The following is a 15,338-nucleotide window of genomic DNA, read 5'->3' as shown; positions in this document are numbered from 1 at the left end:
TTATTATATAACAGATCAAAATCATTATCATATTTGGTTGCTGTGAGAAAAGCTCGGTATTGTGCAGAAGCAGACCAACATGTTGGTGAGAGTATGAACTCTTCTGGATCCTGTGTATATCATGTTTTTGTGGCTGAAGCGTTTTGAGAAATTACATTTCCCAGGTCGGAATGGTTTTTCATATTTTCCTCACTGTAATTACGTAGATCAGATGGGAAACCGGTGCTAAGCAAATCAGACAAAGCTGAAAAGTGGACGTTGTATAAAGAGGGTCTGTACGGCTTTGAGTTGTGTACGATTCTGTGGGGATGGAAAATTTTTTATTGCATCAATTTTTCTTGAGTCTGGATAAATGCCTTCAGTTGATATGATGTGACCAAGGAATTTGATTTCTCTCCTCCATAATTTCGTCTTTGATAAATTGATAGTGACACCTGCGTCAGAAAATTTAGTCAGAAGTTGCTTCAAAAGATTTACATGTTCTTCCCAAGTAGTGGTGGCAATGACGATGTCGTCAACATAAACTGTGATTTGCGATAACAATTGTGGTCCAAGAACAGCATCTAAGGCTTCAATAAATACTCCAGCACTCACTCGTAGACCAAAGGGTAGAACACAAAATTGATAGCTACGTCCCTCACATAGAAATGCAGTGTATTTACGACTGTTTTTATGGAGGTTCACCTGCCAAAATGATGAGCGGAGGTCGATATTGGTTAAATACTGTACATTATGAAATTTTAAAAGTTGTTCTTCCAAATTAATAGGTCGTGTGGTGATTGGGATTATAACTTTGTTAATTTCTCGTGCATCCAGCACTAACCTTACACTACCATCCTCTTTATTAACTGCTAGGATCGGACTGCAATATGGTGAATGTGACCTTTCAATGATACCCCAAACTTGCATTTTTTCAATCTCTTTCAAAACTGCGAGTTTCTTTGACCAAGGAATATTATAATATGTTCTACAGTATGTTTTGTGTGGTTTAACATCCATCTCTTAAGTATAGCCTCTAATAATTCCAGGTTTCTCCACAAATACCTCAGCAAATTGCTGCAAAACTTAAAGTAATTCAAGTTGTTGTTCCTTCGTCAGATATTCAGATTTTGTGCATTTCTCATATAAATCATTAGATTTAATTCCCTGAGATACAGCTTCATTAAAAGTTAAATCACATATGTTTATTGCTGGTGGATACACAAAATGTAGCTGTTCAAATTTACCTTGTTTACTGTTTAAGTTTTTACCCTGTGTTAACTCTATTGTCAGTTGTTGTTGGTTTACGGTTAAATGACATTTCCCTTTTCCTAAATCTATGATTGCTTGATATTCATTCAAAAAGTCAATTCCTAATATGCAATGCATAACTAATTTGTCTACTACCAGAAAACTGTAATTGAGTGTTATATTTGAAAATGTGAAGTTAATTAGCACTTGAAATTTCACATTCTTTGATTTGTTACCGGTGGCACTTATAAGGTGACAATTCTGTACTGGCAATGTTTGTATGTTCATTATTTGTTTGAGTTCATTATATAAGGACATTGAAATGACACTTGCTGCTGCTCCTGTATCTAACATTACTTCCACTTCATAACTACCAATCATAACTCGTGTTATAGCCTGAATAATCTTCTTTGTTTTACTGGTACTATTAAAATCTACATCCTGATATAATTCTTTTTCTATTTTCTTACTGTCATCATATCGGAGAAAACAAATCGTCGGTTCCGTTGCTCTCTGCTCCCTATTGACCGTAACTTGAGCGCTTAGCTCGGTCGTCGTCGTTCCTTTTTCCGGCAAATTCGGTTGTTGCTGCGGGTTGGGTTCATTGCCCAACTCAATAATATTTACATTTCTGTCGCGCGTCATCCAAGTATCAGCTGTTTGGTTGTTGACATTATCCCGCGTCGCATTGGGAGTTCCGTTAGGTACAAATTGAGGGTTGCTGTATTGCATGTGTCGTGGCGGTTGTCCATTGTGATTTCCTCATACATTATTTCGCCCATGACTGTAACTGGTATTGTCATTACTGTTATTCCTGCAATACATGTTTGGATGTTGTTGGATGTTGTTTCTCTGAAAATATCCTGGATGGTACCTGTTATCCTCTCTTCTTTGATCTCTATAATTTCGGTTCCTTCTTCTGTTGTTGTTATTTTGAATATAACTGTTATTGTTCTGATTGTAATTACTGTTCGGATAACCATTATAGTAATAATTACTGTTTCCTTGCCAATGCTGCGAGTTGTTTCTCCTAATATTGAATGGATTTGTCCCAGTGTAGTGTGAATTGTTGCTTCGAGTGTTTTGTTGTGGTGTCGGAGGTGGATTCCAATAGCCTCTGTCATTTCTGTTGTGCGTACGCGAATTGCTTGGATGGATCGGATACAATTGATTGAAATTCCTGATCCCATCTCTGTAAACAACATCTATCTCATCAACATAACTGAAAAAATTCTTTATGTTGTCCTCGGACACTCCTATTAATTTATCACGGTAAGGAAATGGTAAGTGGCTTTTAAGTGTCCTAATTACATCTGGTAAATCTGCTGGTTTTGTCCAATATAATGTTTTGTCTAGGTAGCGTTCAAAGTATTGTCGTAAAGTCTCTTTCTTCGGGTTGTAAATTTCTGGATTGTATACTTCTCGTTTTAAACTTTGCTGTTCTGTGATCGACCAGAATTCCTCAAGAAATGTTTGTTCAAACTGTTCAAATGTTAAACATAATCTTTTAATTGCTGCTCCCCGCTTAGCTGCTCTTCCACGTAACAAATTTGTAACATATCGAATTTTGTCGGCTTCTAACCAATGTCTCGGGAAAATACCATCAAAAGAGCGGATGAAAACAATCGGATGCACTTTGTCTTTCTCATCACATGAAAATGTCTGAAAGTATCCATGTCGTACTAATGTTTCATCAGCTACTCCCGATGGTATTATGGGTCCTGTATTTTGTGTCAAACTGTGCATAGTATGTGGTGATGTCCGATAGTAATTTTGATCTTGTGATAGCATTGAAAATGGTTCATTGGGATTTGTATCACTCATTGGTAATTCTATTTTCGGCTGTGTGCTGGGTCTAGCATTATTATGATTCTCATTTATGTTTTGGTTGTCTTTTATGGGTTTTGGTATCACTGACGAACTTAGTATTACATTCTCTTTAAGTTTACGTACCTCTTTCTGAATATTATCTGTTTCTCCCTTTACTTGTTCCTTTGTCTTATCTAAAATGATCTGTGTCATTGTCTCAAACTTCTCATCTAAATAATCATCACATAATTTGCATTCATGTAAAAGTTTTTCTGTTAGAGTTGTCATTCTTTAAAGATGCTACATCTGCTCTGTCTTCAAGCTTTTCTAACTTTTCCTGTAAGGATTTCTGCTCCAATGTTACATCATTTAATCTGTCTGAAAGGTCTGTAATAGTCAGGTCTAAGTGTTCTTGGTTTGTTTTTACGGAATTGTGTGACTGTCGTAATTCGTCAACTTGGGTACTGGTTTTCTGTTGTTCAAAAACTACTGTTAACAATTTCTCATTACATTGTTGTAAGTCAGTTTTTGTCTCGTCACTGAATTCCACAAATACCTTTTCTTGTCTCGTAACCTTGTCTGATAAGTCAGTAAATTTCCTTCCAAGACTACTGGTGGTTTCTGTCAAGTCGGCAATTTGTCTCGATTGTTTTTCAAAATTTTGTTTTATGTCCCGTGTCAGTTCATCGAATTTAGTGTCAAATTTCCCAATGTCACGTTTTAAATTGTCATTTTTCTCGTCTAAAGCGTCAAATCTTTTGTCTAAAGTGTCAAATTTTCTGTTTTGGTCACCAAGTAACTTCAGAATCTGGTTGAGCATGTCAGAGTCTTGTGTCTTAGTTTCGTCATTTTTTCATGTCTGATTGATGTCTGGTTCTGAAGTTGACGTTGTCAATGTCACGTTTTGTCGCGTAGTACTCACTCTCCATTCGCCTGTATATCTGTTTAAGTATAGAGGTTGTTGTCTTAATCGATCCGGTAAAATTATGTCTTGAACATCCTCCCTATTAAGTTCAATATTCATTTGACTGTCGGACATGTTTTGCAATGTGTCACTTTCACTAAGCTCGTCTGCGGAAACAATTTCTACGCGTCTAGCGTCCATCTTGCGATTTTCATAATTAATTGCAAATAAAATTTTCCAATGGTAAAAAAAAAATTTAAATATGATATGTTGAAATCTGAAATTTCTCTTATGGAAATGGATATTTCTATATGATTTCTAATTAGAAATTGAATTATTAAATTGGCACTGAAATTTCCCTCTCACAAATAAATGACTGTGAATATGCTCTTCACTTATCATTTGCAATAATAGTAGTAAATCAATTTTAACTACAATTTGAAAAAATAATTTCGAAATAAATGGATGGGAATAAAGGAAGTACAGATGGCTGCCTGAAACTGGAAAAAATGTAAATTTCTGTACTCACCAATTTTTTTCAGTCTTATGTTGCAAATGTAGCGTCAAATATACAGTTTTCAATCCAAAATTTTTCTTTCGCGTCCGTGCAAATTATTTTACGGAACGTTATCCTCTTACCTTTTTTTTTTTTTTTTTTTTTTTTCCAAATTAATTTCCTCAGCATGAAAATGAAAATTAACACAAATTAATAACGGGGAAAACAATATTGTTGTAAATTTCATGCACGTAACATTACAATTGAAATGAATGAGACTTAGTCCAAATTCATTTTCTGATGCTATTAAGTGGTTAAAATTAGATAAAATGTCCAAAATTTATAATAACTGCACTTGTATCAAATCCAAACTGCACTTGTATCAAATCCAAACTGCACTTGTATCAAATCCAAACTGCACTTGTATCAAATCCAAAGATTGCAAGTCCTGTCACCAGGACGCCAATTGTAGTGTTACCTTTTTATTATCTTCTCCTCATTAGCTATTGAAACAACATCGCTTTGTAATGTAATTTTAATTTTCACCAAAAGCACATTCAACACATCGCGGAAAAATACACGTCTTTCGTATCAAGACGAGAGAGAGAGAGAGAGAGAGAGAGAGAGAGAGAGAGAGAGAGAGAGAGAGAGAGAGAGAGAGAGAGAGAGAGAGTCCTCCATTAGTTCTTAAAAACAAAAACCTACGCAAAAGTAAAAAAAAAGAACAAAATTATTTATAAAATCGGTCGCTGGCGCAGCGCTCTTCTGCGTGCGCGATCGTAAATTATAACTTTGCGGAAGTCAAAGTACCATTACAGCATGCGCAATAATGCCTGTTTTCTGGTGCTCTCTGGCAGCTGCTAAATCGAACCTTTTTCTAACAGTCTCCGGATAGTATTGCGTACAGTAGTTCTAAAAGCGTTACTTTCAAAGTAAATTCCTTTTTACGAAAGATGAATTGTGTTACTTGTGAGAAAGTGGGATGAATTGCTAAATCACAGAGCCTTTAAAACTGAACACTTTGAGGACCAGCCACTTACAAGAAATTCCAGTCCAGAAGACCAGACATTTGTCATAATTTTAAATTTAATGGCACATTTGTGTGATGTATGTTGAAGTATAACAAAAAAAAAAGAGAGAGAGAGATCAGTATTACATGTGATAGCTTGGCTTCTCTTGTAGCTTGTTAATCTTAAGAGACCAATATTATATGTGAAAGCTTAGATTTTCTTGTAGCTATATTATGTATTTTAATGTACACTGTTAACTTTTCCTCCTTGCGTGTTCGCACTATGTCACAGTGATCTTGCTATTGGCTGGCTATAACACATGTCCTATGCTCTGAATATCTGCTGTCATTGGCTGGTGAGATCACGTGTCATGAGATATGATGGATATGATGGGCTTACAAAAGGACATCGCAATCTCGATTTCAAAGCTCCGGAAACTAACGTGCTGTGTTTGGTGCAATTCGAATTTATACTTTCGTAATACGAATATATGCAGCATATACATTGCTGCAAATCAAAGGTCTTTCGAAAACTTCTCTCCCTTTTTTTTTCTTCTTTTTTTTCTTTCTTCTTCTTCATTAAGTCTTTTTAAAACTTCTCTCCGTCGTCCTCCTTTTTTTTTCTTCCCCCCCCCATTCATTCGACCTTCCATTTGTCAAGCATCAGTTGCACTTCCACTCCATTTCCTCCCAGGTCACGTAATTTTAATTTTCCTCAGCAAAAGCTAAGGTATTAAACTGCACATGAAGTTTTTGATTTTCGTTATATCATTCATGACTTGTAAGTAGCAGTTGTGACAGGGCACCACCATATTAATTCCACTTTTGATCTGAAACCAGGATAAACGACTTTTTCAGAAATAGCTCACAATTAATATAATGCTCATACTGCATTTGAGTCTTCCTCATCAAACCTTCAGGTACTCTTCTGTTTCTCTGGCACTACCAGATCTTCCTACTTTTCGAGCCATCATACCGTCTTGATATCAAAGGACACTAGGACCAGTTCTTTACTTTTCTCCCAGCTTTCCTCCATCAACTTACAGACACTGAAGATAGGTCTGTTGCTAATCCTTTTGTCCAGAATCTGTATTGTTCCTCTTCTAACTGGGCTTCAATATTGTTTGTAAACTCTACACTGGGATCTTCTTGAGAATTTGTAGGCTGTGTGAAAGAAGCATTATTGCTCCATAGCTGTAACACCTTTAACAGTTGCCTTTCTTGATCAAAGATATAACAACATCCTTTTTCCAGTCTTCTTGTATCTTCTTGCATTGAGCACTCTATGCAGTCTGTATACCTAGGATGCCTGCTGCTTCAGTCATTTTCACATTGACTTCATTGATTCCTGTTGATTTCCTATTCAGCAGCTTCTTAAGTGCTGCTCCAGTCTCTGCCTAGGTGATAGGAACTTCCTTTCTGTAGCATTCGGTAGTCATTTCTGTTGTTGGTTGGTATCTATTTAGGTGATCAAAATACTTCTTCAGGATTACTTGCTGAGGATTCCATTGACATGTTTTATCTTTTGTCATCTACTACTCTTAACAACAATTTCTCATATTTTTTGCTGTCTTTCTTCACTTTTGGGGAATTTCTCCCAACACTTCTTTCTCTTCTTCTACCCTTTTGATCAACTCAGTGTCCCAGTAAGCAGGTTAGAGGTCCCACTTCATCTCGTTTCATTTCTATCTTGACATTCCCTCTGTCTTTTTTTTCTGGGAATTCTTTGTTTCTGTTATTGATGTATCACTTGTTTGCATTGCCATGAAGTCTCCTTCTCCCTGAGTTTTGAAGTTTTTCAAAAGATCTCAGTTGACAGATTTACCATTGTGTTCTTAAATCTCCCCACACCACCCAGAGTTGCCTTTCGTTGCCCCCCTAACCTTCGTAACATCCTTGTCAAACCCTACAATATTCCCAGACCACCTTCTCTACCCAGCGGTACCTACCCTTGTAACCAATCCTGCTGCAAAACCTGCCCCATGCATCCCCCCACAACCACCTACTCCAGCCTCGCTACTGTTAAAACATACACAATTCAAGGCAGGGCCACATGTGAAACAACACGTCATTTATCAGCTGACATGCCTGCACTCCACACAGCCTTTTACATTAGTATGATGACAACTAAATTGGCTGAGCGCATGAACGGGCACAGACGAACTGTCCGCCTAGGAGATGTCCAATATCCAGTAGCAGAGAATGCCCTCCAGCATAATTCTAGGGACCTAGGAACCTGCTACACCGTATGTGCCATTTGGCTTCTCCCACCCAACGCCAGTCCCTCAGAACTGCAGAGATGGGAACTTGCACTCCAACACATCCTTTCATCCCTCCATCCCCCTGGACTGAACCTACGTTAACCAACCTCACTCCCATTTACTCTTCAGTCTTCTCCTCTTTCCCTTTCCTCTTTAGCCATTCACGCATCTTTTCATCCTACAAAGTTGTGTTTATCTTTATACTATATACTTCTTTACTTCTGTATGCATCCTCTTTGGTTTGAAGCTGGCGCAGTACTTACAGTAGAATATCTTTGGCTTCCCTCTGACACCCATGCCTCCATCTTTGCTACCCTCCCTGTTTTTCTTTCCCCTGTTGCTTCATAACCTGGGTTGTGAGTAACTGAATCCACTTTCCCTTCTTCCCCTTTTTTCCCCTCTCTCCTCCCTGACGAAGGAACAAAGTTCCGAAAGCTAGGATAAAAATTTTCTGTTCTGTTTTTATGTATCTATGGGCTGTACTGAGCTGAGGTAAGTACTGGCCAGCCCCTCTATCTCTTTGTTAGTATTTGTTTCACATCTTTATATGAGATTTTCCATTAATCATTCATAAACATAATAATTCACCCAGGGAAGTAGCCGTTCACTGTGTAAGCACAAGCAATCTGCCAGAACCAAAGGCGATACAAAAAGTTCCCAACTTTCTCCTTAGTGAAATATCTTAAAGATTTTCCAGGTAACTGCTTATACCATCCTTTGTTGAGCCAGAATGTGGTGCATATACCTGCACCAGAATTAACTACTACTTCCCTAAGTGAACCATTGTGTTTGATATTCTCATTGATGTACTCACTGTCTGCTAGCCCATCTCCACTTTGTTTCATCCAGCCCAAGGATTGATGTCTTCCTTCTCTCTATTAGATCTACTGACTCTTCACATTTTTCAGTCATTGTTTTTATATTTATTGTCCCTATATGTGGTTGGCATCTTCTTTGTGGTTTTTTTGCACCATCATGAGACCTCTCTTACCATTAAGCTTTACACCTTCATACCTGCTGTCATCGGTGGTTACCATTATCTGGCCTGGAATTAAATGATCTGAGGTGGCTCATTTTGCTTTTGAAAGTGATGTGTTCAAACTTCCTGGCTGGCATCCTAGGCCAAATGCGAGAGTGGATTTCCTGTCAGGATTGGTCTAGTTTAGCCTTTTAACACCCCCCCCCCCCCTCCAACCCCCACCTGCAAGGCAGCAGGCTTTTCATTGAATTTGTGTCATTTTGTACACAAAAGATTGTAATTGCTGTTTATTGTTGTATAAGATTTTTCACTTTTTTTTGGTAATAATTTCTTAATTTTTTAGATTTTGTAATTCATTTTGTGGTATCCTGAATGACATTGTAAATTTTGTTTACAGAAAATGTCAGAAACCTCTGAAACCAAAAGTTACTGTACAAATAGCCTCGGATACTGGACAAAATAAGGAAACCGTAACACCAATACCAATAATTGGTGCTCATTTGTGTGATGAAAGTACAATACTTATTGCACATGGAAATATGGTATTCCTTACATTTGAAAAAATAGTAAGTATTTTTGAAATAAATGATAAATATCAATAAAATGAAAATAGAAGAAAAAGTTAATAGCAGTGTTAGTCAAAGGAATATGATATAAACTGGTATAATGTGCTATGACACTTTGATGGAAGTTTTAATGATACTTGCACTCTTCTAGGTTCCAAATTGTTATGAGAAGGTCCTATGCCTAGTTAGGAAAGACCCTCGACAACCAGCTGTTACAAAGGAGGAATCATCATTGAAGGTACATGTGTAAACAAATCATATCTACATAAACGTATATTCTATGTAAGCCACTGTCTGACATGTGTGAAGCTACTTTAGGTACCACCATGTTTCCCTTCTTCACTGTTCCATTTTTGAATCATGGATGAGAAGAATGATTGCTGTAGAACCTCTGTGTGAACTCCAAATTTCTGTAGTTTTCTAGTTGTGGTCATTTTGAGTCACAAAATTGGGGGTCTATTATTTGTTGAACATTAACAAATCCCATTTTTACTGTCTTGTGTGTAGGAGCTCAAGATGTTAATGTCTTGATGTGGTTCAGAGATAATATGGATAGAAATGAATGTTTCTGTTTGTTATGTTGTTACATTTTTTGCAACATGTAAGTCAAATGCAAACTTGATATAGTTTTCGTGATGTGCTTTTTTACTTTATTTTTTTTTTTTTTTTTGATAGATGGGTTGTATGTTCTGTTCAAATAGATAAACTAGAATACGTCACCACCATGAGTATTATTGCTGATAGAAACTTGAAGGTTTATAATGAGTCAGCCCCCTTCTATTTCAGCAGTTTAGAAACTGGCATCTGTATTCAAATGTTAACTGTACATGAAGGTGGCCCACGTGTAATACCATCCCAAAACTGCAACCACAGTGACATTGAGGAAATATATAATTTGGTGTTGAATGAAGAATGATCAGTAATGTATGTAATAGTAGATGATGATATAGGCATATAAAAAGAAATATGGGGTATACATTTTAATGTAAGAATTAACCAAGAGGAAAGCTAGTGTAATACAGATACTGCTGTCATTGCATGCTGACCAAAAGTAGCTGTGGAAACAAATTTCAACAGTGTTTGGAACTTTAAAAGAAAATTCAGTTAATTTTGCACACAAATTTGTTACTGTGGATGGGACATGGATCTGCAAATTCTTGCCAGAAACAAATTGGCAATCAAAGCAATGGATGGACGACAGTGGCCTTGCACATCCAGAAGGAAAGTAGGCAGTTGTATCCTTGGTCAAGTGTTGTGACTACTACAGATTGATATCACAGGTTGCTTGGGGCATAACTCACCTTCGAGGTACTCAGCAGTGACCTAAGTGGCAGTCAGCGGAGGAATACAGGTGTGGTGTTGTGGACATTTCATCATGCCAACGCAAATAGTTGCTTGTGATTGCAGCTGTTCAACATGACCTGCATGCCATGTATTGGCCTAGCTTGCGACCCCAGGTGTGTGGAAGCTGCAGGAGCCTTAGTGGCAAACAGCCGAGTAGAGCTTTTGTTGACGTGCAATGTCCCCAGATAAAGCAGGAGCTGTATCTGGCCTGCGAAGCTCATCTGGGAGTTTGGTGATGGACCAAGTGTATATATAATTAAGAGATCTGGAGTGGATAGGAAAATAAATCTTCATTAATTAGGACAGTGTACCCACCTGCAAAAAGTGCTTTGGTAATAAGAAATTGAAGGATTTGAAGTATGAATTGTTGGTACATCTGCATTATTTGCCAAATTTGACACCCACTGATTGCCATTTATTGTCATATCTAAAGGAATTTGTGGCCGTGAATTTTTGAGTGTTGTGAAGAGCTTATGGAAGTCCCAGAATTGCAGTTTCAGCAATAGGTTCTTCTCGCTTGGACTTAAAAATATTGACATAATGGGAATGTCTGAAAATTATTGTTTCTTTTACCTATAGAAAATCTTAGTCTGCCAATTTGAGAACTTTCACATTTCTCTTGGATATACAAAGATACCTAAAACAAATTGTTGTTTGCATTATACTGTTTTGTGAATTTCATTTCTTGTTACAAACTGAGGGAGTTTTCTTAAACTTTTCTTTATTTTTACTATTGAATGTTTGGTGTGTCTTGTAATATTGTTTCCTGTTCACATTTATTTATGTTTGTTTAGAATTTGGGTAACTGACTGTGCAATGTAACATTTTAAATTACAGCTTGTCTAGGAGGAGTTAGTATTCAGTAGGATTAATGGTGTATGCAGGGTATCTGTGTCTGACTTGGAAGGGTGGTGCTTTCTAAATAAATGGCATGAATCACGTTATGAATCATTAGCATGAATATTCCATTACAGGCCCCAGCTAGCTATTTTTTGTGAGCAATTCAGTATCAGTTGATGGCAAGCATTAAGGAAAGAAGTTTGAAAATGTATTTCATTAACTGGTTAATTTGAACAGTTTAAGCTTTCATGAGTTAATAATGATTTGTATATGAATCTAAGACCTGGGTGTTGAGACATCTACAGTTTCGTTACACCTTAAACCTTTGATTGTGTGAAATGTTTTATGTAATATCAACTGTCAAACAAAATGGGGGAGAGGGAAGGGTGTCAGAAATTACATGTATGTAGTAATCTCACTGACTGGCATAAATCATACTTTGCTTGTGCATTCTTACAACATTTGTAGAAATTTTACCTTTTTCCCTGATTTAATTATAGTCAAGCTCCAGTAACTAAAAGAAACAGTCATTCAATTTTGGTACCTATGAAAGGTGCGTATTCTGTAATGTGTTCCCTTGCAGTACATGCTGTGATAGGTTCATCTGCTTGTCAAATTTAGGACGAAGAATGGGAGCGACTTAAAACTACATATAGAGGTTCAGAGCACATTGCACTTTCGTGACATTGCATTGATGAAAAATAAGTCTGTGTAGTATTAAATATAAATTTATTGTGGTACTTAGTAAAAAATACATGGATTTTAATTTTGAGTTCATGTTGGTGGAAGAGGATTTTTACTAGACAAGCTACTCTCATTACTGAGCACATAATTTGTGGATGATTGTCAAGTAAGGCTTTAGGTCAGATCATCACTGTCGTCTTCCATTTTTTTTTTATTATTCTGTTGAAGCTCAGGGACACGGACACAAGATCATGAAACATTTCGTAAGTTACTCAGAACATCTTAAGAAATAAACCAAAACAATAAAATATTGCACTGTGGAAAGCAAAATTAAATGAGAGAAATATTGCAAAACACAATAATATTCAAGGAGAGGGAAAGGGCAGCAGTGGCCTATGAGAAGGAATTATTCTGGAATTGGTGTGAGATGATTCATTTGAAATAACAAAAGATACTACAAATTATAATTGTTGGATCAGGTAAAGAAATCTACATTTTCTTTACATGACTATTGTCCAGTGATCACTCATATACAAATTGCCTACCTTTTTTAAATTGCAGTGTACTGCATCCCCATGACTCAATTAGGTGGACATGCAGTATTCTTGGAATAGAAGGAGAAAAGCATTAGATATCTGTTTGAAACAATTCAGCTTATCATTAACAGCCTTAAATTCTGGTGGAAGCATGATGAAATTGTTTGTGCATAAAGCACTACAAACTTTCGTGTACAGTGATAGTGTGTCATCACAGCACAAAGATCATTCCTCTGTCTTGTTGTACTAAAAGTTCATTGATGTTACACCCTTTCAAATAAGATATCATATGTGCCACAGATGGCTTGCTTTTAGGATAAATATATTACTTCTGCTTGAACAGAGTTCTCCTAAAACACAGGGTAGGACATATAAAAGTGGCACAGAGAACAGAATTCCAGTGTACAAAGAAGCATAGCAGAGGAAAGGAGGTACAGTACTAACCTGACTATAGCAGATGTTGAAAGTGACAGTTATTCTTCTCTTGCCACTTTTTCGTCCTGGTCAGCAAGTTGCTCAAAGTGGAATGAAGCTGAAATGTGCTGCAGTCCTGGAAGACCATGGAGGCTGTTGTGAAACACCTTAGACCTGAGCGCTCCCTGCACAAAGTAATCTTAAACTGACAGATCAGGTGACCCGGGTGGCCAGCTAGGTCCGCAACCAGACTGAACTCTGCTAACAACTCTGGCAGACTTGAAGATTGTGTAAATGTGCTGCTATGTTTGCCTAGCTGTGTGGGCAGTTGCTCCATCCAGTTGAAAATAACTAGGTCTTTCCCGTTAATGTTGCTGCAAATGGTTTCAAAATGTTGGCAGTTTAGGTGCCGAAGTCAGTGTCTGATGAAAGATGATGAGACCAATAATGCAGCGTGCAAACACTGCATACCAAACCCCAACCTGCTGCTGCCAGGAACCTGTGATTCTGGGAGTTGTCATAACCACTCAGGTGAAACCAGCCGTAATCAGACATAAAGAAAGGATCCATGTCCAACCCATTCATTATTACCTTAGTCAACAACCAGTCATAAACCTGGAGGTGTTGATCAACAACACACACTTAGTAAGGCTGCATGTGAGGTCCAATGGAGTATTCGTCCGCATGATTGACTTGATATGTTGGTCTCTTGTGATAGGGATCAAGTTGATTTGATATGACTCTGAAGTATTTTATGGTATGTAGGTATGTTTTGGAATGTTTTTTGACTTGTTCAAAACAGATCCTCCCTTCCGCCGTTTTCGGACTAAGCATTGCATGACACTCTTTGCTGGCACTTTGACCACCATTAAATTTCTCAGCAAACAACTGACCACAACTTTGTTGTCATGTAACTTTCCACAACGAACACCTGCTGCTCCAGTTTGAGTACCATCGTCCTCTTCGAACTGCTGCACTCATACTGACACAACCTGCGCTATGCTCTGAACCGGTGTGTATTACTTGGCGGGTGTACACGTTGTGTGCAAGTCACGGGTTGTGGCTGTATGCTTACATTCATGTCCAGCTGTATCCACTCATCTAGGCCACTTTTATTTACCCCACCCTGTATTATCCTATATGACATCAGTGAATTTAGAGTATACAATATAAACCAATTTCATTGTGTCACTGCAGTTTCTGTGGACAATTTCTAACTGGAAAGGTAGCTACATTCAGTTCAACAAGGTATCGTGAATATGTGCCCTGTACAAAACTTTTCCATGTATTCTATGTTGTAATTTGCTTGTGTGTGTAATATTAATGTTTTCAAAATATTGCACATAAATTTCACTATGGAAGAAAAAAATTGTTCCTTCTGTCAATTGTCCTGTTGCCTGACAGCATACAAAATGATGCGTTAAGATGATTTGATGTTAACTGGAACCTGTTGAACCGAATAAGGATTTTTCAACATTTAACTGTGCTTGTAAACCGGATGTACCCATTTCATGAAAATGTTGCACAGATCAGGTACATATGTTTCACACACAAAGTATCACACAATTAAAGAAAAATGATAAAAGTTGAACAATACCCCCTCAACTTTTCTTGTAGTACATAAGTTATTTATGATGCACCAGTACTTGACTAGAGTGGGATTGCTTTATGTAATTGCAATAACTATTGCACTAATTCAACCTTCTTTCATGACAAGGTGCAGCACTGATTGTTGAGCAAAGTGTGATAGTTACAGTTTTCCTGTTCATCTTTGCACTTCTTCTTATAGGACTTGCAAATGAAGGTTGCAGCCTGAAGAAAAATCTCCTATGCTACACTGTACTTAAGAATTTTTTGGCTATGTAGCATAATTTAAACTTGCTGTTGGTGTAATAGAAATTGAGAGTGGTCTTAAACACAATCATTTACTTTATTGCCACTGTAGCTCGCCTTTATTTGCATGCAAACTTTTTTTGTGTCACACTCCATCATGGTAACGGGATACTGAACTTCTTTATCTGCTGTCCTGTATCATCATTAACGGTCAAAATAGATGTGACGCTGATGCCTTGCTGGATGTTCATTGTGTGTTCTTAGTGTTCTTTGCTAATCAGTTTCTGCTTGCAGAACTCCTGCAAAGTATGAATTCGTAGTTGACATAAAAAGGTGCCCACACTCAGTATTAGTTTGGAACAATTCTCATGTTAGCAGTGACACACCCATATATTTTTGAAATCTTCAAGAATTTTAGCTATTGGTACATTTA

At 37.3% G+C, this 15,338-nt stretch overlaps 1 protein-coding gene across 1 annotated transcript in view; it reads left to right on the top strand.

Annotated features, from left to right (window-relative positions):
• Positions 1-15,338, top strand: part of LOC124616110 (WD repeat-containing protein 43) — a 97,347-nt gene that overhangs the window by 54,900 nt on the left and 27,109 nt on the right. The window contains exons 5-6 of the mRNA XM_047144374.1: positions 9,086-9,254; positions 9,406-9,492. Of these exons, the coding sequence (XP_047000330.1) occupies positions 9,086-9,254; positions 9,406-9,492 (256 nt within the window). The remainder of the gene's footprint in view (positions 1-9,085; positions 9,255-9,405; positions 9,493-15,338) is intronic.

Source organism: Schistocerca americana, chromosome 5, assembly GCF_021461395.2.
Source record: "Schistocerca americana isolate TAMUIC-IGC-003095 chromosome 5, iqSchAmer2.1, whole genome shotgun sequence".
NCBI classification, from domain to species: domain Eukaryota; kingdom Metazoa; phylum Arthropoda; class Insecta; order Orthoptera; family Acrididae; genus Schistocerca; species Schistocerca americana.
Note: the sequence above shows the minus strand (reverse complement) of the source record. Positions and strands in the feature narration are given on the sequence as shown.